Below are 26551 nucleotides of genomic sequence, written 5' to 3' on the forward strand. Positions count from 1 at the left end.
CGTGACGTCACCTGCGGAAGCGTCAACAGGCTGCGTGAGCTTGCACGGTTTCAGTGCACAGCCTGTGTAGACCAAGTTTAGCAGCTAGCGATTTTGCATTGAAATATGGAATTGTCACCTGAGCGCAATGTGGGAAACGATGAGTACTAATCCCATGGTGATTGGTGTTGCTACACCCTCCTACGATACATCTGTTAACCATTTTAATAATTACGCGATAACGTTGAAGAAATTTGCAGAAAACCACCAGGTCGTTTTCTCATAAACAAACCAGCGCTGACGTAGGATTCAGAGGGAGGCGTCCTGCACGCGACGTCACGCAAATCAATGTTTCCCGGGAAATCCAAATGCCAAGTTTTTTCAGAGGCGGACCAATTCGCCTCAGATGGCTTTTGATTTCAACTGAATTTTTCTGGTATTGCGCAAGGTAAAAAAAAAATTGCACAAAATGCAAAATGTGACAGATATTTGACCAAAGTTTAATATAAAATATGAGAATTACATGGCGGCACAGTGGTGTAGTGGTTAGCGCTGTCGCCTCACAGCAAGAAGGTCCTGGGTTCGAGCCCCGGGGCCGGCGAGGGCCTTTCTGTGCGGAGTTTGCATGTTCTCCCCGTGTCCGCATGGGTTTCCTCCGGGTGCTCCGGTTTCCCTCACAGTCCAAAGACATGCAGGTTAGGTTAACTGGTGACTCTAAATTGACCGTAGGTGTGAATGTGAGTGTGAATGGTTGTCTGTGTCTATGTGTCAGCCCTGTGATGACCTGGCGACTTGTCCAGGGTGTACCCCGCCTTTCGCCCGTAGTCAGCTGGGATAGGCTCCAGCTTGCCTGCGACCCTGTAGAAGGATAAAGCGGCTAGAGATAATGAGATGAGATGATGAGATGAGAATTACATTGATCTTGCTCCTGGATTTACCTGTGATATGCACTTTAACCTTTAGGTCATGACTTCCCCCATGGGAATAATCTCATCTCATCTCATTATCTGTAGCCGCTTTATCCTGTTCTACAGGGTCGCAGGCAAGCTGGAGCCTATCCCAGCTGACTACGGGCGAAAGGCGGGGTACACCCTGGACAAGTCGCCAGGTCATCACAGGGCTGACACATAGACACAGACAACCATTCACACTCACATTCACATCTACGCTCAATTTAGAGTCACCAGTTAACCTAACCTGCATGTCTTTGGACTGTGGGGGAAACCGGAGCACCCGGAGGAAACCCACGCGGACATGGGGAGAACATGCAAACTCCACACAGAAAGGCCCTCGCCGGCCACGGAGCTCGAACCTGGACCTTCTTGCTGTGAGGTGACAGCGCTGACCACTACACCACCGTGCCACCCTGAGAATAATAATAATGTATTTTTGAAGGCATCTTTGCATCACAATAGAAAGAAGTCTTTTACAAGTTAAGTGTTTTCCATGTATTTTCATGTAATAATAATAATAATAATAATAATTAACAAACTCAAGCCATCAATAACAATATTTTAATTTCATATATAAAGTGAAAAGACTTTTATTTTGATAGATATATATATGATCTGGTTTCCCCTCAAGGCTCTACAGTGGTGTTGTTGCTGACTTCACTGTGCTAATTCGGGCTGATTCATTGTAGACCTCCTGAAGCTTAGCACAAGTTCTGAGGCGGGTTTTAATAATACAGGTAACAGTTTTAAACTGTTATATAAATATGTAAGTTTTATTTTGTACTAATAGAGAATTTCAGCTTGAAGAAAAGCTGTTTGTTGTTTTTGGTGGTTTATTTTGGACTAAACAGCATCGCAGCTAGTTAGCGGTTAGCTAGCAGCCTCAGCGCTTAGCTTCTGATTTTACTCAGATTAAACTCTTCATCACTAAAGGAAATATAATTTATGCCAGTGTTGATGTTTATTCTTGTTTTTTTTTAATTATAGACTCGAGAAACAGGTTAGTTAGTGATTAGTTTCGGTGTGTTTCACCTGTTAGTAAACCTGAGTAATGTGGGCAGAAAAGGAGACATTTGTGTGAAAATGTTTGTTTGTTTGTTTGTAGATCAAATGGACCGGTTACTGAGGCTTGGAGGAGGGATGCCTGGACTGGGACAGGTACAGAACTCACTCATTAAAGGCTTAATCATGCTAATTTATTTTGGGTTTTCTGAAAAAAAAAAACCCAACAACTTCAGGGTTGAAATTATACACACAGCTCAACTCCTCCTGTGTTTGGTTAAATACCACGAAGTAAACAAGCAGTGTTCTGTGATTCCCAGTTCAGAACACGTTGAGTAAATATACATCTAATACTTAGAATAGATCTTTATTTTATGGCACATATCTGTGGAATCAATTTTGTGCCAAAATGTTCATACAATACTTTTGAAATATCAAACAAAAACGACAAATCAAAATACAAAAAGTCAATTTTTTAGACTGGCAAACACATTATTCGTGTAATCGTGCAAAATATCAGTCTATAGAGATCTCGCAGTCACGTGACTGGAAAATACACAGCCGCCATCTTGTCGGTCAAAAACACCGCTGAATACTGCTGCACTCGTGTACAGAATGGATCAATTTCAATCGACGGACTACACGGCTCATTTTTCTAATGAACAGATAACTAGATATATGTCTAAAATAAATGACCTACAGATTAGTGACCCTTATGGCTTACCGGACGGAGTTTTCATGACCGTGTCGGTGGATGTTGAACTGCCAGAGGTGGAATACCCAGATGTGTATGATTACCTCATTAACTTTCCCTCGCTGTTCAGTGGTGAAGCACTGCGTGCTTATAAATCTCTGCACAGTTATCTTTACAGAAATTCAGGATTTGTCAGCGACTCAGATGTGGCATCTTGTAAACAAGAATCCTCATTGGATGGGTAAGTCACTTAAGTATTGAGTATAGCCCTGACCAGCCGATTATAGAATAGAATAAGGTAATTCCAGCTGTAATTCCAAATCGTCCGTCTTGTTTACCATGGATCTGGCGTTGGAGAGGTAGAGGCTTAGCGGTGGAGATTTGAGTGGTTGTTTTTGAGCTTAGTCAACAGGCCGGCTCTGCCTGCAGCCTCGCTTTTGCTTCCGCTCCCGGCACCGCCTCCTTCGCTTTGCTTCCGATAACAATCCACAGAGACCCCGCTGGTCTCACTATCTCGTCCAGAATGTTGTGCATCCGATGGAAATCGCTACAAACCGTAATTTTCTGCTGGAAACCAATGTCCAGTAAGTCCATACAGTTGTAGTGGATATTGAAGTCCGGTACAGACGAACAGCACGCAAAAATACACACAAAAAACATAAACGTGCACAGGTAGGGAGAGCTTGTAGCCGCAGCCGTTGTAGTAGAATTGTGTACTGTATAGTAGGGTTTTCCAGAAGAAAAGGTAGAAGTAGAAGGCGGAAATATGGCGTTTGACCGACAAGATGGCGTCTGTCACAATCTGGATCGGCTGTGACGTCACATGCAAGTGCTCCATAGGCCCTTTTCCACTACTCTTTTTCAGCTCACTTCAGCCCAACACGGCTCATGTTTCGACTACCTCAGGTGGTGTTTACATTAGACCTTATCTGTCTCGTTTTCATTGCGGATGCACTGTCCGTGCACATTAAAACGCCGGGAAACAACTCCACAGGCGGAACAACTTGAATCCGCCAGGGCCCACGTATTCAACCCAGTTCGTATCTGATCTGGTGCTGTGTAAACATTGAGGAACGAGGATACGCAGTGCTGAGCTCTAGCTGACGTCGTCATTGGACAATGTCACTGTGACATCCACCTTCCTGATTCGCTGGAGTAAAGAGTATAAAAGTATGAATTAAAAAAGTATATTAAAGAGTATAAAAGTATGAATATAATGCTTTGCTTTGCCATTCTTAATGTTGTTCATGGTAAGATGCAAATACTGCCTATTGTGTAGTTATGATTGTCTTTAGGCTTGCCATCCTTCCACTTGCAAGTGGTGAGTGACTTGCGCATGCCCGATATGCACTGGGATCACACACACAGCGGCTCAGTCCCGAATCACTGCTCGTGCGCTTCACTCGCACGCTCTGTGAGCTGCGCAGGGCCGGAGTGAGTGCGCACCCTCCAGAGGGCACTCGCTGTTCAGGGCGGAGTGATTTGGAGCGCAGGATGCCTGCGGAGCCGAGCCGCTGAGGAGGAATTTACACATTTACACATTTCAACTTGCGTGCCGTCTAATTAGTCATGTGATTAGTGTATCCGTGCATTGGTGTTGCTGTGTGCACGCGAATTGTTTTAAAAACGTTAATCTGATGATCCGCTGATACGGTCTAATGTAAACACCACCTCAGAGCAGCACGACTCAGCTCACTTCAGCCCTACTCAGCACCCAAAACTCGCACGGTTTTGGAGTGGGGCTGAAGCGAGCCAAAGTGAGCCGAGTGGGGCTAGGGGTGTGAGGAGACACTCCCCTGTGCACTGATTGGTGAGGAGGAGTGTCCTCACATGCCCACACACGCCCCGCGAGCACGCTGGGAACCACCATCTGTAAACCCGGAAGAAGAAGAATTACGACAAATTATGCGCCTCGCCTCATCTATACGCTCTTGCCAGTATCTGTTGGCGTTGTCGGTGACAACAAGCCACAGCACCAAGACCAGCAACACTAACGACTCCATGTCCTCCATGTTTATTGTTTACTATCCGGGTCGTGAGACTACCGCTTAAAAGATCACTGATGTCACTGTTTGCGCCACCTAACGACATCACGTAACGTCCACCCACTTTCACTAACTCCACCCAATGTGTCCACCCACTTCCAGCCAGCACGGTTCAGCGCGGTTGTAGTCGAAATGCAACGCCAACAGCCCCACTCAGCTCGACTCAGCCCAACTCAGCACCGCACGGCTCAGCCCAACTCAGCCGCATTGGTAGTGGAAAAGCCCCATATTACTCTTCAGAAACCTTTTATTTTTGTTCCGCGTCTTTCTCAGTTTTGTTTGATGTAGTTTGTTTTGGTTGCAATTCCAGCTCTCTCGTTTGCGCTCCCTGGCTAACTTGTGTTTGACTGACAGCTACGCTCAGCGATTCCCCCGGAGGCTGTTGCGGCCATTCCCTACTCGGATTCTGGCGGACTGTTTGACGAGTGACCGATCCATTGATGGTGGACTTCAGTGGCGACTATGATATTGAGCATAGCTGTCAGTCAAACACAAGTTAGCCAATGGGAATGCGTTCCTGGACAGCCCACCCACACGTCAAGTTTGTGCCAAAACTGCAAGCAAAAAGTCAGGGAGCGCAAACGAGAAAGCTGGAATCGCAACCAAAATAAATTACGTCAAGCAAAACTGAGAAAGACGCGGAACAAAAATAAAAGGTTTCTGAAGAGTAATAGACTGATATTTTGCACGATTACACGAATAATTCGTTTGCCAGTCTAAAAAAAATTGACTTATTTTTTTGTATTTTGATTTGTCGTTTTTGTTCATTTCAAAAGTATTGTATGAACATTTTGGCACAAAATTGATTCCATAGATATCAGGGCTCGAAATTGATACATTTTTTTCACCAGCCAGCCGGACTAGTTCCCTTCCAAAGTAACTCGCCAAACAGAAAATCAACTCGCCAAAATTTGTTCATGTATGAATTTTACTTCTGTCAAAAATAACACAGAGTAGTTACCATTGTTCATGACTAATGTGCATTTATTTCAAGACCCGACTATTCTGATACTGTTGTTAGATACATAAATGAGAACAACACAGAGCACCATAATATAATATCAACAAATAATAATATATTGGAAAACTTGGCAACTTGGTGTATGAGTATTGAAAGCAAATATACCTACTATCATGACTATAGCACCCAAATGTCCAACATGCTTTCTGTATTTAACCATTTATAAGAGAGAAAGCATTAGGAGCTTCATATTGACGAGGAATCAACTTCGTCTTCATCCGCTTATCCGGGGCCGGGTCGCGGAGGCAGCAGTCTGAGCATGGAAGCATAAACTTCCCTCTCCTCAGACACCTCGGCCAGCTCCTCGGGAAGAACACCGAGGCGTTCCCAGGCCAGCCGAGAGACATAGTCCCTCCAGCATGTCCTGGGTCTTCCCCGGGGCCTCCTCCCGGGGGGACATGCCTGGAACACCTCCCCAGGGAGGCGTCCAGGAGGCATCCGGAAGAGATGCCCGAGCCACCTCAGCTGATTCCTCTCGATGTGGAGGAGCAGCGGCTCTACTCCGAGCTCCTCCCGAGTGACTGTGCTTCTCACCCTCTCTCTAAGAGAGCGCCCAGCCACCCTGCGAAGGAAACTCATTTCGGCCGCTTGTATCCGCGATCTTGTCCTTTCGGTCATTACCCAAAGCTCATGACCATAGGTGAGAGTCGGAACGTAGATCGACCGGTAAATCGAGAGCTTCGCCTTTTGGCTCAGCTCCTTCACCACAACGGACCGGTAAAGCGACCGCATCACTGCGGAGGCTGCACCGATCCACCTGTCGATCTGACGCTCTATCCTTCCCCCACTCGTGAACAAGATCCCGAGATACTTAAACTCCTCCACTTGAGGCAGGACTTCTCCACCAACCTGGAGAGGGCAAGGAATCAACTTGAAAAACATGAATTATTCCATAAAAATCGTATCGCAGCCAAGGCCTACCCTGCTCCCACGTTTGCTTTGTCGTTTCTCCTCTTCAGACCGAGGTCGCTTTGTCCCCGTCTCTGGTGGTTTCTGTACACCTTTCAGAAAATTCCACATTGCAACGGAGCTTTGGCAGACGTAGATGTAAACAACGAAAGTTTCTCAACGAAAGACAAAATAAACTTTGCTAAGGCATCGTGTTTAGCAGATAGTTACAACTTCGTATGACACAAATCCTCATAAAATATAAAGTATGACGGACTGATGGAAAACAGTGGCGCCGATTTCTCGAGCTGAAGTCCGTTAACATTAAGTGTATGATGATGCTGTGTGACGTCACGCATTCTCGCAGCGCATGTGCATTCAATGATAATTCCAATGAAATTTTTTTTTAATTGATGGGTGTATAAACTATGACGGACTGGTAGCTTTACAGGGTTTTTTCTAGAAAAATTTAGTATGAGGGCGCTCACCATGGCAAGGGAGCAAAGCGGGGGGGAGATGGTGCCGGTTGTCCCCCCCCCCCCGCCGTGCAAAGCCTTTGAAAAATGCTCCAATGGGACATTCTGAGGCTATCTGAGAGGGAAATTGAAACAAATTGTCTGTCAACGTTGAAAAAGAAAGAAGTAATCATCTTCTGCCCCGGATAGTCTTTGGCTTTCTTCCGTTTCGTGCCGCGGGATGACATCTTTAAATGCCCAAGTGTCGTCAAAAACAACTCGCGAGCTACTTCTGTCAAAAGCTCCCGCGCCGGTGGGTGAAAGGTCATTCAGTCTCGAGAACTCTCGCTCTACAAGTCAGCTGACCTTGTATGTAACCCATGTCAAATCTCGCGAGAGCAGCCGCGACAAGTAAATAACTAAACAACATGGCGCCTCAGTCTGGAAAACGCCAATTCGGATTGTTTTTGCGCCGTCTGGCGGTGTATCTACTATGATTGGAATATTTTTGGAGCAATTATAACATATTTGATGATCAGACACATTGTCACGTAGTGTTGCTGGGATGTTTTCACGGAGTCGGTAAGGGGGCGCACGCCGAGAGTAAGAGGGCGCAGCGCCCCTGTTACCCCGTTTAGACAAAAGCCTGGCTTTAGCTTATTTTTTTTGTTGTCTAAATCATTATTGATCTCATCTCATTATCTGTAGCCGCTTTATCCTGTTCTACAGGGTCGCAGGCAAGCTGGAGCCTATCCCAGCTGACTACGGGCGAAAGGCGGGGTACACCCTGGACAAGTCGCCAGGTCATCACAGGGCTGACACATAGACACAGACAACCATTCACACTCACATTCACACCTACGCTCAATTTAGAGTCACCAGTTAACCTAACCTGCATGTCTTTGGACTGTGGGGGAAACCGGAGCACCCGGAGGAAACCCACGCGGACATGGGGAGAACAAACTCCGCACAGAAAGGCCCTCGCCGGCCACGGGGCTCGAACCCGGACCTTCTTGCTGTGAGGCGACAGCGCTAACCACTACACCACCGTGCCGCCCGTCATTATTGATGAACTCTCATATCGATGGTGTTTTTAGAATAGATGAAAACGAATAAAAGTATTATGTTATTATAAACACTGAAGCAGAGGGAGGTCAGCTACTGCTGGCTGTACTGCCGCGGCGAGGAGGCGGAGCTGAGCTCCGGAGGGCTCCGGCCCAATTTAATCTCTGCACATATCTATTAGTTCATGCCGTTATGTACAAGTAGATTTGGTTATACTTTGGGGTCGAGAGCTTCACCGGCGAAGCTCGACAGGTTTAGAATGAGTAGGTCATGTATTGAGAGAGATCTTGCAGTTTTTTTTTTAATCATGCAAACATGATAAACATATTGACAAACTGTACACTTTTCTACGTGCCCACTGCCAAATATTATCAGCGTTCTCCACGGGCGCTTTTAAAGTGGCACACCGCCACGTTATAATTCTGGCCCTTCCCTTGGCCAAAAAAAACCAACACACAATTTCATCAGTATACACCAAATAAATCGTATTCGCTTTATTATAATTTTGTAACTATTTAACACGCAGAAGACCATTAAACGAATGCATACGGGGCGACCTGAAGTGGCCACGCGATTGCAATAGAAAACCATCCGGCCGGCTGCAGATTGAGGTCGATCCCTGCGTTACACTACACCACACCGCACCACATTACACTATACTGACACACAGTAACACTGGAAGCTGCAGCTAGCCAGCAGCTAAATAACTCTGCGGGTGCACACGCTTGTAGCGTTATTGTGCAACGGTTACGCTTATCTGTCGTCTTTTCTGACCATACACAGTTATAGTGATGATACACGGGGCAACTTTTTGGGCAATGTTGCCGAGCAATGTTGCTGGGCAATTGCGTTTTGACTCTTTTCTATTGAGATTGGGCAACATTGTTTCTTTCTGAATGGTTTTGATAATCTCTGGCAACTTTTTGAGATAAGCCAATCAGAACGCGAGTATCGAGTCATGTGACCTCCGGTGAGGTTCGGATCAGAAATTTCAAACAAATATGGCGGCCGCTCAGTGTCAGTGGAGTGAAGAGATGGAGAGACTCCTCATCTGTTTTTACGCCGGTAAGTTGTTATTTTAATATTCTATATGGAGGAATTTACCTCACCAAAGCTCTAAAAAACAACAGACAGCTTGATTAAATGGTCACAGCAAAAATTAAGACATCGATTTTTTTTTTTTTTTTTTTTTTTAAGCTAACTGTAAACTGCCGTTGCTAACTGTTGTTGCCCATTGTTAGTTGCCCTGAAAAGTTGCCCTGTGTCTCACCTAGTTGCCCGTTGCCAGCAACATTGCCCAAAAAGTTGCCCCGTGTATCATCACCATTACAGTAATCGTATAACAGCGCGCACACACACTAGTTAAGTTCAGGTCTTTTATTTTACGTATCTGTGGTTGTGTAGTTGTGGTTGTTTACTGCAGGACTTCCGGGTTCCTGGGTCAAAGGACCCGAACTACGGAGGCCGGGGTGGCTTTGCAGTGCCAGTTCGTGCATGGATTGGAGTGGTTTCATCCAGTTAACATTAATTATGTGTATTGTAAAAAAAAAAATAGTATGCATTTATTGTAATTGGGTATTTTGTTTATGCATAAGTTCATTTATTTCTCACACAGAAAAAAATTAAATTAATTCAGGGATGCGTGTCAGTCTCAACTGAAATGTCAAATAAGTCTCACATTGACAATAAAGATATGTACAGTAAGAATGTGTTCATTTTTTGTAAAATGATTTCAACAATGATTTAGCATTTGTCCTATCCGTTTATCGGCCAGTGGCTGCTCCCGATTAGGGGTCGCCACAGCGGATCTTTCGTCTCCATTGCTCCCTGTCTTCCGCATCCTTCTCTACCACACCTGCCACTTTCATGTCCTCTCTCACCACATCCATGTATCTCCTCTTTGCCTGGCAGCTCCGTCCTCAACATTCTCCTTCCCACATGCTCTGCATCTCTTCTCAGGATGTGCCCGTACCATCTCACTCTCATCTCTCTTAGCTTAATTCCCAAGCTCTCCACATGTGCTGTCCCTCTGATGTGCTCGTTCCTTATCCTGTCCAACCTCCCATCGCAAACCTTAACATCAACTCCGCCACCTCCAACTCCGCCTCCTGTCTCTTCGTTAAGGGTACGGTCCCCAATCCATACATCACAGCTGGTCTCACTACCGTCTTATACATCTTACCTTTCACTTTTGCTGGGACTTTCCGATCACAAATGACTCCCGAAACCCTTTGCGCGTGAACCCCTTCTTCATTTTCTCACTGAATACAGCAAACACGTCGGCATTTTTGTGTGTTCTCTCCAAAAGCTCAGATATGTGGACATCTGCCCATATATCCACAAGGGTACGCGTTTCTTCCTCGGCCCACGTTTGCCCCCTACTCATTTTTTGTACTCTGTAGTCTAGCCTACCACTGGTCTGAATGACTGAACGACTGTTGTAAGGTTCCCTTGACAACCAAAACAGTGTTTGCACTTTGCAGTGGAGTGTCAAGACTCTGTTTCCCATAATGCTCGACAAACGACGGAAGCTCCCGAGGTACAAAAAAGCAAAACTGTCGGGTTAGATCTGGTCTGCTTTCACACCTCCAAAAGATCCGCACCAGGGTTCCTTTGGTCCGGACCGAGTCCGACCTTGCAGCTCGGTCTCGGTCCGCTTGTTTGGTCCGGACCAGAGTTCGGTGGTTTGTATTCAGACCAGCCCAAAAGGTCCGGACCAAGGGAAATTTGGTTCGTTTGGTCGTTTGGTCCGGACCAAACAACGTAGGTGTGAATACGCCATAAGAGTAATGTTTGTTTCCGGAGCGCGTATATCCAAAACTATTCATGATACAGATTTGAAACTTGGTGTACATGTTAACAAGGTGATGTAGATGTGCCTCTTCATACTGAGAAATTTAAGAAATTGTAATTTTTCATGTTTCCATGGAAACCATTTCAGACTTAGTCTCTCAGGTTAGTCTTAGGGGTAGGTTTTGTTTCCGGAGCAGAACTTGAAAACTATGAGTGGTACGGTCTTGAAAGTTGGTATATGTGTTGATTAAGTAATGTATATGTGCCTTTTGATACTAAGAAATGTTTTCATTTTAAGCTCACGTGGACCAAAGGTCCGGTGGGTTTATGTATGCCATGGGCTGCTGAGGTCAGTGTAAAGAGGTCGGGTTGGTTTCCTGCAGCACAACTTGAAAAACGTGACAAATAATATCTTGAAGCTTGGTATATAGGGCGAGGGATATAGATGACTCGGTCTTCTTGTTTTGGAGTATTTATACACTAGGTAACTTTAAAAACGCACATTGATAAAACTTGCTGAATTTGTGCTGAGTTTATCTCAAGAAGAAAAGAAATGTATCACAATGGAAAAATAACTTCGTTCCGCCCAAATAAGTTCCAAATCTGTGCTCAAATCAGAATTTAAGGGAGTTGTACTCAATAACGTACAATATGACTCGGGTAGTCAATGACATGGACAGGCTTTAATTTTCAAACAAATTTTGCATACACTGTACACACACAATCTTGCCTATAAATCCCCGGGGGAAATGATGGGGAAATTGTCATTATTGAAGATGCCACGCCTAAGCCAAAATCAACGTGAACAGGCCATCGGGATGTTGCGTGCCGGAAGTACACAGACAGAGGTCGCCCGGCACTTCGGTGTTCATCATTCGACCGTTTCCCGTTTGAGTCAGCGTTACAGACAGACAGGGAGCACCAGGGATCGTCCACGCCCTGGTCAGCCTCGAGTCACGACGCCAGTTCAGGATCAGCACATCAGGCTAGCTCACCTCCGTGACCGATTCCTGACCCCCTCAGTCACTGCTGCTGAGACCCCTGGACGACACAGACCCAGAATCTCCAGCATGACGGTCCGAACATGGACCAACTGTCACTTTGAATTTTTTTATTGTGAATTAATTCTTGAGTTTGACAATAAATGTCCTTTATCGATGTTTCAAGATGTGTGTGCATTACATACAATATCATAAATTTCAAATATATGCATGGATCTAAAGTGATATCGTGTCGAATTCCATTGTGCATTTTTAAAGTTACTTAGTATAGTTTTAGGGTAAAATTGTGATAGTTAAATTGCCTTTCGTTGCTTTGTCTTAAAAAGAAAACACACACAACAAAAACCTGTGATGCTGTGCTAGCCCTCCTGGTCATTTCGTTTCCTGGGTTCAGGATGATGATCTTCAGCCATCATGTTCTCGATGCAAACATTGGGACCAAGTGAGAACTGAGACGTTTCCGAATTCCCCATGCAAACACATGTTTCCTACTTGGAAGTTTCTGATTTCCCAGGAGGAAAAATCTATTTCTGCAACTCTCCAGCTTGTAGTTCCTACCCGGAAAGAGGTGTTTTTTTTTTTTTTTTGGAGAGCACTAACTTTGAAGTCTCTGTTTCTATTTGAAATACCAAAATACTGAGTGGCGGCACGGTGGTGTAGTGGTTAGCGCTGTCGCCTCACAGTGAGAAGGTCCTGGGTTCGAGCCCCGGGGCCGGCGAGGGCCTTTCTGTGTGGAGTTTGCATGTTCTCCCCGTGTCCGCGTGGGTTTCCTCCGGGTGCTCCGGTTTCCCCCACAGTCCAAAGACATGCAGGTTAGGTTAACTGGTGACTCTAAATTGACCGTAGGTGTGAATGTGAGTGTGAATGGTTGTCTGTGTCTATGTGTCAGCCCTGTGATGACCTGGCGACTTGTCCAGGGTGTACCCCGCCTTTCGCCCGTAGTCAGCTGGGATAGGCTCCAGCTCGCCTGTGACCCTGTAGAACAGGATAAAGCGGCTAGAGATAATGAGATGAGATGAAAATACTGCGTGATGCTGATCTGATCAAACTGCTCTGACTGTCCGGGACAACCAAACGTTTGGTCTGCCTGTCCGATGAGACGAGTTGAATAGTTGTTCAAAATCACCATTTTTATAGTAATTATTCAAGAGTTACATCAGTAAAGTTCCAACAAAACTCGTTCAGTCCCCTCAGTGATCTGGCCGTGTTCTTGTTTACAAAATCCTGGGAAAGCCAAGTGCAGCAGGTGTGTGTGTAAAAATAGCCACAGCGTAATATCTAATTATAGAGTATTAGACTTCATCGAAATCAGAGAAATGGTGATCAAACACCTCAGTAAAATAAATCTCTTTGGTCAATCTTCATTTCATTCGGACGTTTCATTGTATTTTTCTTTTGTACAGTTCACATTAACCATCACGGATGTTGTAAAATATTTGGTGGGAATTTTACGACAGCGCTGAACTCGCTCACGGTTTTTCATTCACAGCGTGATTCGGTCCCCCTTATCATGGCCATCTTGATTTCTTTCGGTTTCATTTCGTGAAAGAACGACGGCAATCTTAACTCTTAAAACTGCAGAGCAGGTAATGGGGTTAGAACAACACGCGCACCATGATAGGGCTTTGGATAGTTTCTGTTTGTTACAGTTTGAGTTTTACTGAAAAGTTTAAAAATCATGAAAGCATAATTATCATAATTACACCTGCTTTTTGATAAAAGTTGTTCATCGCTTTCATTTCATTGAGTGAGTAAATTATGGAATCAATTTTGTGCCAGAATGTTCATACAATACTTTTGAAATGAACAAAAACGACAAATCAAAATACAAAAAAAGTAAATTTTTTTTAGACTGGCAAACAAATTATTCGTGTAATCGTGCAAAATCTCAGTCTATTACTCTTCAGAAACCTTTTATTTTTGTTCCGCGTCTTTCTCAGTTTTGTTTGACGTAATTTATTTCGGTTGCGATTCCAGCTTTCTCGTTTGCGCTCCCTGACTTTTTGCTTGCAGTTTTGGCACAAACTTCCCGTGTGGGTGGGCTGTCCAGGAATGCATTCCCATTGGCTAACTTGTGTTTGACTGACAGCTGCGCTCAGCCATTCCCTACTCGGATTCTGGCGGACTGTTTGACGAGTGACCGATCCATTGACGGTAAACAAGGATCGAGTGGACTTCAGTGGCGACGATGATATTGAATTAATTCAACAAAGTGTAAATTCAGTATCATAGTCGCCACTGAAGTCCACTCCATCCTTGTTTACCGTCAATGGATCGGTCACTCGCCAAACAGTCCGCCAGAATCCGAGTAGGGAATGGCTGAGCGTGGCTGCCAGTCAAACACAAGTTAGCCAATGGGAATGTATTCCTGGACAGCCCACCCACACGTCAAGTTTGTGCCAAAACTGCAAGCAGAAAGTCAGGGAGCGCAAACGAGAAAGCTGGAATCGCAACCAAAATAAATTACGTCAAGCAAAACTGAGAAAGACGCGGAACAAAAATGAAAGGTTTCTGAAGAGTAATAGACTGAGATTTTGCACGATTACACGAATAATTTGTTTGCCAGTCTAAAAAAAATTGACTTTTTTTTTTGTATTTTGATTTGTCGTTTTTTTTTTCATTTCAAAAGTATTGCATGAACATTTTGGCACAAAATTGATTCCATAGTAAATACACGTACAGTAATAATAAAAAGGTTACGGTCAGGACAAGTGGAAAATCTTGTTGCTTGTCCAAGTGGATTTAAAAAGTTAACGTCGCGTCCTGAGCTATTAAAAATACATCACCTCCACGTATGAAGTGAGCACAACCAGAACACCTCTTCAGTTTGTGTTTTTGGAGACGGCTTACAGTGAAGATTGATTTTATTTCCGACTTCAGGCAGCTGAGTTTGCGTGAACACTCTGATGTGGGAAGTAGGAGGTTCCGAGTTGGAAAATTCCGAGTTCCCGGTTACAATCAACTCTGGACTTTAAGAACTAATAATCAGCGGAGGCAGAGCTCATCACCCAGAATGAAGCTTTTTCACTGTCTGGTGTTTGAGCACGTTAAATTTTAAAAGCACAGAGTGTGGTGTGGGGCTTTTTCTGCCTCCGCCACTGTAAGGTGCAGGAGGCATTATGTTTTCGGGTTGTCTGTCTGTCCGTGCGTCCGTCCCGAAACCTTGTGAACGCAATATCTCAAAGGCGAATGAAAGGAATGTCACCAAACTTTCACCATTTGGGGACAAAGATAAACTGATTAGATTTTGAGATCAAAAGGTCTAAGGTCAAGGTCACTGTGAGGTCAAATGTTTGTCCGAAAACCTTGTGAACACAATATCTCCAAGGCGAATACAAGTACTTTCACCAGGTCAAGATTACTGTGAGGTCAAATGTCCATCCCCAAATCACAACTTTTAATAAGGCGTGTAGTCTACCGGGCGGAGGCATCGCCATCAACACCGTTGGCGTCGAGTTCTACCTGGGTTTTTTTTTTTTTTTTTAAGTCAGAGTTGCTCTCTCACTGTAACCCACCCTAATGGTTCTCTCTCTTGCACGGCAGTTCATCTCGGTCAACCGATATAGCGAAGGGTTTTGCAAAACTCTCTTTAATATTGTGCTTCCCCCCCCCCCTTTTTTAAATCAGACAAGTAGCGCGTCACGTTTGAAGTGTCTGATCCATATTAGTCAGTGTGAATTCTGTAATTAAACACCTTATCTGCCACAGTAACAGTTATGAAGCACACAATTCCCATATTTGACTTGATGTAAGACGTGCTATGTATCTAATTGTGCGCAGGACTCAGGAAAGGTGCTTTTAGTGTTCTGTAAGTGTTAGACCTATATATAATTAGTACAGAGATCTTTGAAGGCTTGTTAAAAACAACCATTTTACTGCACTTAAGAAAGAAATGGAAGTATGTTTTATATCCGTTGTAGATTGCCACGTCTTACAACAAATCGAAATCTTATTCTGGGCTGCCCGTGTGGCCAAAATATCACGATAAACAATATGTACCGCAGTCTTTTTAATTTTACACGGTGGTGTAGCGGTTAGCACAGTCGCCTCACAGCAAGAAGGTTCCGGGTTCGAGCCCAGCGGCCGGCGAGGGCCTTTCTGTGTGGAGTTTGCATGTTCTCCCCGTGTCTGCGTGGCTTTCCCCGGGCGCTTGAGTATGGCTGCCCACTGCTCTGGGTGTGTGTGCGTGTTCACTAGCCTGGGCCCACCCATCCTAAACGTGACGCAACACGAGGGCCTGTTGCGAGCTTAGCCTGGCAAGGCAAGCTATCTCCAGCTCTTCCAAGCTCCCGAAAAATCGGGAGCCAATCAACTTTGAGCATCTCCAACGGCCCTGGGTAGAGGCGTGTTCAAGGCACTGACGTAGTAGAACTGCGACCGGAAGCCGTAGATTGTTTACAGAATCTATGCCGGAAGCGCTTCATTCACTAGAAACATTACGAACATGGAGCAGCGGCAAGCCTTTGACACAGCGGTAGATGCTGTATATTGAAAGCATTCAACGGGAAGTTCTCATTGAAAACGGAGCAAAGAGCAGCCCTGGAGGTATTTATCTTCTTCCTGTTACTCAAGCAGTTTCCGTCGCGTCACATACGTCAGAGGAAAGAGTGATGTGATTGGTTTAAGCTTCGTCACAGCCTTTTCTGGCTTCGACCAGTAGCAAACTGAGGCATGTCAGGGAGGCGGGTCAACCACGCCTTTGGGAAACGGTTGGGTTTAATATCTTTGCCAGATCAAATGCTCGCAGAGCTTTGAAGTCACGTTAGCCAGACTACGTGTTCACTGCTTCAGATGGGTTAAATCCAGAGGATGAATTTCACTGTGCTTGAAGTGTGCATGTGACAGATGAAGGTTTCTTCTTCTTTTCTAGTGTGTTTACAGATCAAGAGAAAAATAACTTTCAGCACTTGTAGGGTGTGACGGGGGGGGGTCTGTGATTTATGATAAAAGATATTATCAGCTGATACACACTCCTCGGGGAGGAAAAAATACAAACCTGCTTCATTCAAATAGAAATGTATTAAAACACTGAATGCCACAGAAATAGTCAAGCAGGCCGACATAGACGTGATCAACCCATTTTGAGCAATGTACTTAGTTACAGAATGACTTTAAAGGCGTGTTCCTTTAATTACGCCTGTATGGATCACTATATACATAACTATTAATCTGGAAATATGCACTTTTTATTAGTTTTGCATTTTCAAGGTATCGCATCTCATTATCTGTAGCCGCTTTATCCTTCTACAGGGTCGCAGGCGAGCTGGAGCCTATCCCAGCTGACTATGGGCGAAAGGCGGGGTACACCCTGGACAAGTCGCCAGGTCATCACAGGGCTGACACATAGACACAGACAACCATTCACACTCACATTCACACCTACGGTCAATTTAGAGTCACCAGTTAACCTAACCTGCATGTCTTTGGACTGTGGGGGAAACCGGAGCACCCGGAGGAAACCCACGCGGCCACGGGGAGAACATGCAAACTCCACACAGAAAGGCCCTCGCCGGCCACGGGGTTCGAACCCGGACCTTCTTGCTGTGAGGCGACAGCGCTAACCACTACACCACCGTGCCACCTGCTATAATAATAATAATGATAATTCTTGAAAAATAAAAAGATATGTTCTTACAAATACTTTTATTCCATGCTTTTATTGAGGTTTTCAGGAGATATTGGGGAAGAGGGGAAAACCCCCATGTTGTTTTAGCTATTTTTGTTTCTTCTAAGTACTTGATTTTTGGGGTTTTGTTTCGGAGTTGTTTTTATTTTGTCCTCGGTTGTTTCAGCAACACGCGTCGCCGTTTTTGTTTTTCTCTACTCATGGTAGATGAGCTGATCTCCTAGTAGTCGAATAGCCAATCAGAGCGCGCGATTGCTGATAGCCAGTGAATGTGGATAGAATAAAACCTAATTATACACACCAAGTCAGAATAGTGTTAATGTATCTTTTTTTTTTTTTCGTTTCCGGTTGAGAGTATGTCGTGCGCATTCTGGCTGCCACTTCTCACTAGAGCTCTTTTTAATTTTTTCTTTCTTTTTCAATTTTCATTTTTTTTTTTTCTGTGTGTTTGTGTAGTTTGGTGTTTGAGTGTTTTGTCCGCCGGTTGTGGTGTAGCTCCAGACCTAGTTTTGGGCGTCGGTTCCCTCCAGGCCTTGGTTCGCCGTGGGTGATGCCTGCGCTCCTAGCTGTGGACTGCAGTGAGCTTGTTGCTCATTTAACATCGTGGTTGTCCAGCGCTTTAACGCTTGGCGTGATGTTCCGAGCGATGTTGCTCGGTGGTGTCGCGGCGGCTGTGCAGGCGGTTTGGGACACACCAGCGCTCTGCGTGGCGGAGCTTCTCTGCTCGCCTTGTGGATCCACGGCGTGGTGTTCGAGCGATGTGGCTGACGGCGTCGCGGCGGCTGTGCTGGAGATGTTGGGACTCGTTTTCATGCGCCTTTTGGTGGGACTGTAGCTGCTACACCACGGGAATTGCATCCTGACCCCGACTTGGTGGACTTTTTACTTTTATTATTTTTTCCTTTATTTTTTTTCTTTGTTTATAATTGTAAAGCGTCCTTGGGTTTCTTGAAAGGCGCTATATAAATTCAACTTCTTCTTCTTATTATTATTATTATATCGCAACGTCGAGTTCATAGTCTGACTTGTGTGTTGCTAAAAGGGCCGCGTGGGTCTTAAATGTGATCGGCTTTAAACGTTGGTCACTAGGTTGATTTTACATTTGATTATGAATTCAGCGAGTCAAGTAATTCCAACATATAAATTCTTAATTTTTTAGAAGTTGCTCGAGTCTCCTTCTCTTTTTAAGGCCTGTGGTGAGGTTGTGCTCGGTGGGGAGGGAGAAATCTCCAAACTCGCTCCAACTCTGCCAATTAACACCTCCAGTAACAGGCTGCCTCCCTCAGATTCACACCGCTCCCAGCCAGCCAGTCAGGGAGGGAGGGGGAAGAGGCGGGGAGACTGACAGCTACTTCTTTCCTTTTCCCCCCCTCCCTCTCTCTTCCTACCCCTTTTCCTCTGTACAGTAAGTCAGAGCTCAGGAAAGATTCTCAGTGCCATCGTTTTTGGTAGTTTTTTTTTTTTCCCTCCTTCCGCTCTCCATAGGAATCTGTTGGGAATTCTTTTGGGAAGGGCAAACTTTTGGGTGTTCCTGACACATTCCCCTTTATCCTTCATCCCGTTCTCAAAGCAAGCCTCGATTGGCTGTTTGATTTTCGAATTCACACATGTCCATATGGCCTTGCGTGTGTGCATCGTAAGGAGCCAGGCCTGAGCGTGCCTCACAGCCTCTGTAATTGTCTCTTCGTGGGTCCGTGCTTAATAATATGCATCACATAATCTTCCGTCTTGACGAGGCATATGTCTCGTTTTTTTATTTTTTTTTTCCCCCCCTTCGTCGTCTTCAGTCTCACTTTCACTGTGTGTATGTGGTTCAGGCTCCTCAACCCCACCTTTTGAAACTGAATTTTGATTAGCCCCTGCTGACAGACAACACCTCTCCGGGGTGTGAACGTTCACCGCACCTGCTGCGTTCTCTTTTTAAATCTGCCCGCTATTCCACTGCGGCGCACTAAAAATGCTGCGCCGCCCCTCCCCCCAAATCCAGTGTCTCTCTCGGCGTTAAAAACGTGTCTGTACAGCAGAGTTTGTGGACGAGACCAGCAAGTAGTGGCCCTGAACCTTCAACACCTGCAAGAGAGGTGAAAGGCCTTCTCAGCAACGAGGCTGGCGATGGTGTAACCGATGTGACTATTACAGGCGTCCCACACACTTTCGCAAGTCGTTAGCAGGTGTTTTAAAGGGGTCTCGTTAATGAAAGGCTAGCGGGCTAATTAATACCCTTTTTTTTTTTTTTTCTCTCCCCTTGCTGCTTGGGTTGGGGGCACGATTCGTTTTTTGCAGTGTTAAACATGTTTGCTTGGTGAGAACAGCAGAAATTTCTGGTGTATGTAGTGTTACCTAACCTGACTCACCAAGGCTAAAACCCTCCGATTCGGAGAGTAACGAGGGGACTCGTCTTGGCCCTGTTTAGCCACAGTCTTGGCTGGCGGCGTGGAGAACACGCGAGGCATGGCACCGAGGCAGACGTCCAACTCGTGGTGCTTTTTGAAAGGACTATCGAGGATCAACTACCCATCCGTCCATGTATCCGCCCGTTCACCCATGCATCGCCCTGGAGATTTACTGATCGCCTTAATCTCTGTAATCCCCACAAGTGACCTTTGGTGTTGTGTTGCGTTTGATGCAGGGTCCTCCTACAGACGCCCCTGCTGTGGACACAGCCGAACAGGTGTACATCTCCTCTCTGGCCCTGCTTAAGGTAATTATACACACTCAGACACACAATTTACTTAGGATCTGTATCTCCTCAGTGGCAGCAGGGCATCATTTTTGCTCTTGGAATACGAAAGGAAAAGGCCACTCTGAGACATGTGGAATATTTCTGCTGAAATGGTTGCGATGTACATATTTAGTGACTCTCATGCAGATGGATTGTTACCGTAGTTACAGCACCGCACAACTCGGACTGTTCCACAATGCAGTACAAATTCGCACTGAACGATCAAGTTGAAGCTTTAGAGCGTCATCTGTTTGAGCAGAGATTAAAAGACTAAAGCGCTGCTGCATCAGTCTCTCTATGCAGAGATGAAGCAAGGGCCAAATGGCATTGTGGGTAATATAGCAACCCAGGATCCAAATTAGGCCTCCATGTCAGTGAAAGAAATTTAAACCCGAACAAGTCGGAATATCATTCTAAAATAAATCTCTTGTTTTAAAGATTAAGTTGTTCAGGGTGGATTTTTTTTTTCCTTTTAAGCTTATCAGGTCATGCTCTTGATTTAAACGGTTGTTTTATTTGAAATATTTATTAAAGAGGAAAAACATGGACTGGAATGAAAAGAAGAGAGGTTTTAAACAGGGCCTTGGTGACCAAATTCAAAGAGGTTGAGGTCAAGAGTTTGAGGACCTCGATCTCTACCGAAATCGCTCCCTACTCACTACATAGTGGACTGTATAGCGAGGTCACCATTTTGTAGCGCTGTCTGAATGTATAGCGAGAATTATTACACCCTATATAGTGCGCTCAAAGTATCCCACAATGCATCACGAAAAGTAGCGTACAACCGATGGTCACTAACCAAGCGATATATACCATCATGCATTGCGGCCGTGCTGAAAAAGAAAGGGGGGGGCGGCAGATGACTGAGAGGAGCAACCAGTGCAGCACGGAGAGTAATGTAAGAAACACATTATAAACGGGCATTCAAGTCCAATTAAAAATAGTCAGAGAATAGAAAATAAGCTAAAGTAAAATAAGACAGATAAAATACAGGAATAAAAGTTAGAGTGCAGAGCGAGGGATTAATCCAAAGCCTCGAATTTGATTGAATAATAGCGGCAAACAAGAAAAAGTATTCGGTCTTGATTTAAAAAAAAAAAAAAACCTGAAAGATGCAGGTACTTTTTGTATTGATTAATGTGGGAAATTATACACTCAGTATAATATGGATTTATCACAAAAACACATTTATTATTTTGAAAATCCACCAGCTGACTGATCTGGCACGTTTTAATTGTGCGACAGTAATGACGTAAATAACGGCGCGACGGAGTAGTGTCCGAAAGGGTCCCCCCCCCCCCCACCCCCCATTTTACCCAAAGTACGGAAGCCGAGAGAGGCCCTTCATATAATCATTTTTTTTTTTTTTATTCACCTTGTTATCCCAAGATAACGACATAATTAATTCAGGATCTTGAGAAATCAACACAACTAATTCGAGATCTCGAGAAAACAAAACCGTTATTCCGAGATAATTAATTCAGGATCTCGAGAAAACAACTATTTCGAGATCTCGAGAAAACAAAACCGTTATTCCGAGAATTAATTCAGGATCTCGAGAAAACAACACAACTAATTCAGGATCTCGAGAAAACAACACAACTAATTCAGGATCTCGAGAAAGCAAAACCGTTATTTCGAGATCTCGAGAAAGCAAAACGTTATTTCGAGATCTCGAGACAGCAAAACCGTTATTTCGAGATCTCGAGACAGCAAAACCGTTATTTCGAGATCTCGAGACAGCAGCTGAGAAATGGTTCATTCAGGTGCTCCAAGAGACTTGTGATATGCTGACTTTGGGGCTGTTTCTCATTCTGTACAGACGCAACTTTGGTCATTAGAATGTCTGGAATAATCGATCACCTAATAAGGCAATATTTTGATCAGGGGTTGACACAGGGAGAGATTGCATTAAGTCTTTTAATAAGGGATAATTTCAAAATTATTAATAATTAAATATGTCCGCCAATTTCTAAGTCATTGTTGTCTGACCCACAGGGGGCGCAGCTCTGCTAGAAATCTCAGCTGTTTTCTCGAGATCATGAAAATTTTTTCTCGAGATCTTGAATTAGTTGTGGTGTTTTATCGAGATCCTGAATTATGTCGTTATCTCCGGATAACAAGGTGAATAAAAAAAGCTTATATGAAGGGCCTCTCTCGGCTTCCGTACCAAAGTCCTCTATATAGTAATTCCCTATTTAGTGAGTTGGGAGTCGTGAACAAGTGAGTGATTTTGGACACAGGGTCAGACCTCCGAGACCGTCTTTTGTTCTTCACTTGAAAGATTTAAAGCACGCCAGATCTCCTGTAAAATCTTTCCCATGCTTGTGCAGATGCTGAAGCACGGCCGTGCAGGTGTGCCGATGGAGGTCATGGGGCTGATGCTGGGCGAGTTTGTGGACGACTACACCGTACGTGTGATCGACGTGTTTGCCATGCCTCAGTCAGGCACGGTGAGTCTCTCCAAAGCATTCACACTCACCCACGTACTCGCGTCACACCATGCCACAACTCGCTAGCTCATCGCTCCAAGTGAAGTTTAACGTGTGAAACGGTTTTGTAAATATTGGGCATTTGTTGCTGAAGACGGGTTACGACAATACAGGGTTCCCCAGCATCTAAAAAAAAAAAAGAAGTTTTAGAGAAGTGTAACATTTCAGATAAAGGAATTTACACACAAGTGCTTTATTTCCTCCCTGTGTTCCAAGTGAAATGTACCGTATTTCTAGACTTATTCAATCACGTTTACGATAATCGACGTGTTCAGTAGGCTAATAAAAAAATAACGGCTTTGTTGTTTTTGTGTTTGAGGTTTTGGGCTCAAGTTCAGGTTAAAGTGCCATTCCACCATTGGATGTATTCTTTGGCATAAAATACAATATATTTTGACGACATATATAAATGGTATCACTAGATAGAGAAATCTTTTAGCTTCAAAATGATATATCAAACATTTTTTGACAAGTATATTAATTTTGCGACCAAAGTCACCTACCCTTTTAATTTCCGCGTGTGATGTCATTGGCAGGTTCCCCTTCTTGTGTACCGTGTGACGTGGCACATATTATCAGCAATGGCAGATAGAACGCGATAAAAATAATACCAATAAATCTAGCTAACTGAAAGATTAACTCAAAATTTTTCGCAATTTTTTTTTGGCCCCCATATACGAGGAGAAATGACTCTCTCACTTTGGGGGTTTCCTGGTCTAAAAATAGACCGACACGTGGTACACAAGAAGGGGAACCTGCCGATGACATCACGTTTCACTACCGCGCGGAAATTAAAAGGGTAGGTGACTTTGGTCGCAAAATTAATATACTTGTCGTTGTCAAAAAATGATGTTTGAGATATCATTTTGAAGCTAAAAGATTTCTCTGTCTAGTCATGTCATGTCATAAAATATATTGTATTTTGTGACAAAGAATACATCCAATGGTGGAATGGCACTTTAACTGTGTGAATGAAACCAGGCGTAAGGAATTTAGAAACCTCGTTTGAAGGCACAGCAGTTTTGCAGGAACTTGTACAGCGATGGAGAAACAATTTAAAAGTTTTGGCGTCCTCTCAATGGGATTAAGAAGTGTGTTTGTGTCAGTTTTACAGGATGGGAATGAAATTGTCTGCCCATGCCTGCGCACAGAGTAGCGGGTTGAAAACGTCCCAACCTAACGCTGGGTAAATGTTAGACGGAACATACAACTTGGGTTATTTAACCCAACTGAAATTAAAGTTCACAATTCTGCAGTGTAAAAATTGCGGCGTTCTATAACGCCGGCTTAATTTCACCTAGAACGTGTGATCTTTGGTGATAAATAATAACGAAACCGTCAATGACCGCATAGCTTATCCATCCATTATCTGTAGCCGCTTTATCCTGTTCTACAGGGTCGCAGGCGAGCTGGAGCCTATCCCAGCTGACTACGGGCGAAAGGCGGGGTACACCCTGGACAAGTCGCCAGGTCATCACAGGGCTGACACATAGACACAGACAACCATTCACACTCACATTCACACCTACGCTCAATTTAGAGTCACCAGTTAACCTAACCTGCATGTCTTTGGACTGTGGGGGAAACCGGAGCACCCGGAGGAAACCCACGCGGACACGGGGAGAACATGCAAACTCCGCACAGAAAGGCCCTCGCCGGCTTGAACTCAGAACCTTCTTGCTGTGAGGCAACAGTGCGAACCACTACACCACCGTGCCACCTGGCATAGCTCCCTCTGGCCTCAATCTGGGTAGAAGTTCTATGCACCCTGGGTACCCCTACTGTACCTTCATGCCAGAAAGAATCAAAATCGGTGAAGAATTGAGGGAGAAGAAGCGATTTGTGTGGAAACTGTTCATTAGGGATTGATTAATTACTCCATATCTTCATTATTTATTGCACTTATGCAAATTTGGGTAGCCGTTCTATGCACCCCAGGCGGACCTACCTTCCTGCCAAGAAGAATAAAAATCGGTGAAGAATTTGAAAGAGAAGAAGTGATTTTTGTGAAATGTGGACGCCGCTGCCGGACGGATGACGGACATCAGGCTTTCATCTAAACTGGGGAACAGGGGCGCTGCGCCCTCTTACTCTCGGCGTACGCCCTCTTTACCGAAATGCAGATTGAACCCCAAGTCACACTTAAGGCCAATTTATGCTGACAACGCAGTCCTCGCAGATGGCGTCTGCGTAGCCCCCTCCCCCCTCGCAGACGCTCTGCACGCACCTCCCAAAAATTGTGACCACCGCAGAAGCCTCGCAGACAAGAGGGCTCTGATTGGTCCACTCTACATCCGCTGTACACGCGCTTCCGCTTCCCTACTTTCCCGGTTTGGTTTGTTTTCACGACCGCCATTTTTAAAAACACGAGCGAAGATGGAGCAGCACGAAGAGCGTTTGATCGAGGAAGTGAGGAAGTACGGACATCTATACGACTCCAGTTCTAGTCATTATAAGTAACCGGAGGATAAACACTCCACTAACCACACCCACCAACTACTCCTAGCGACTTCGTGCCCCCTTGCGTTGTGGCGGTGAATAACATCGCACACGCCTATTACTCCCGCTCAACAATAAATTACAACTGTCTGCGAAAAGCTATCTGCGAAAGCCTTGTCGCAAGAGCATGCAGAGGCCCTCAGGCCATGCACTTGTATGCGACTGCACAACATGCAATCTTTCTCAAAACGATCTTTTCTCCGTGAAAACATCCCAGCAACACCACGTGACAATGTGTCTGATCATCAAATGCGTCATAATTACTCCAGAAATATTCCAAATCATAGTAGATACACCGCCAGACGGTGCAAAAACAACCCGAATTGGCGTTTTCCAGACTGAGGCGCCATGTTTAGTTGTTTACTTGTCGCGGCTGCTCTCGCGAGATTTGACATGGGTTACATACAAGGTCAGCTGACTTGTAGAGCGAGATTTCTCGAGACTGAATGACCTTTCACCCACCGGCGCGAGAGCTTTTGACAGAAGTAGTTCGCGAGTTGTTTTTGTTGACACTTGGGCATTTAAAGATGTCATCCCGTGGCACGAAGCGGAAGAAAGCCAAAGACTGTCCGGGGCAGAAGAAGATTACGTCTTTCTTTTTCAACGTTGACAGACAATTTGTTACAATTTCCCTCTCAGCCTCAGAATGTCCCATTGTAGCCTCAATTTTTCAAAGGCTTCGCACGGTGGAGGGGGGGACGGACAACTGGCACCACCCCCCATCGCTTCGCTCCCTCGCCATGGTGAGCGCCATCATACTAAATTTTTCTAGAAAAAACCCTGGACAGCACACGAGGGCACAAGCTCATCGCATGTCGGCCGGACGAGCTAATAAGTAGGCACACTGTAAATTATATCAAGTGTTAATAATATACAATAAAACATTCAAAATTTTTTTTTTTTGTGAATTGTCCACAAACGTGAACAAAGTCAAGATTTTACGATCTGAATAAGTTCATGTCCGTGTATACGAGGCAAGAGCAAGCCGGATTTCTTTAGCCGTTCAGTAACGTAAGGAAGATTTTAGAGGATGGACAGATGGAATGAGACAAAAATGGATGAGCCTCCATAAAACAGACAATGACTTTTTAATAAAACTGCTGAAATCCACTGTTGGGGCAAAAATGAAGTTCAGAACAAGAGGACACGAACGCATTTTGCCCCCACACACAGTAGGGAAGACGGTTAGAGAGGCAAAAATTTTCTCCAAGGATCACAGTTGGAGATTTGCAGACGATGGTAGCGTTTTCAGGTCACCGAGTTTCCAAAGCTATAATTAGACGCCACCTCCATGCCAACAAGCTGTTTGGAAGGTG

At 44.8% G+C, this 26551-nt stretch overlaps 1 protein-coding gene across 1 annotated transcript in view; it reads left to right on the top strand.

Annotated features, from left to right (window-relative positions):
• Positions 1 to 1581: 1581 nt before the first annotated feature.
• Positions 1582 to 26551, top strand: part of psmd14 (proteasome 26S subunit, non-ATPase 14) — a 48331-nt gene continuing 23361 nt past the window's right edge. Inside the window, exons 1-4 of the mRNA XM_060940606.1 lie at positions 1582 to 1669; positions 2038 to 2090; positions 20152 to 20223; positions 22578 to 22697. Of these exons, the coding sequence (XP_060796589.1) occupies positions 2043 to 2090; positions 20152 to 20223; positions 22578 to 22697 (240 nt within the window). The 5' untranslated portion in view covers positions 1582 to 1669; positions 2038 to 2042. The remainder of the gene's footprint in view (positions 1670 to 2037; positions 2091 to 20151; positions 20224 to 22577; positions 22698 to 26551) is intronic.

Source organism: Neoarius graeffei, chromosome 15, assembly GCF_027579695.1.
Source record: "Neoarius graeffei isolate fNeoGra1 chromosome 15, fNeoGra1.pri, whole genome shotgun sequence".
Classification (NCBI taxonomy): Eukaryota; Metazoa; Chordata; class Actinopteri; order Siluriformes; family Ariidae; genus Neoarius; species Neoarius graeffei.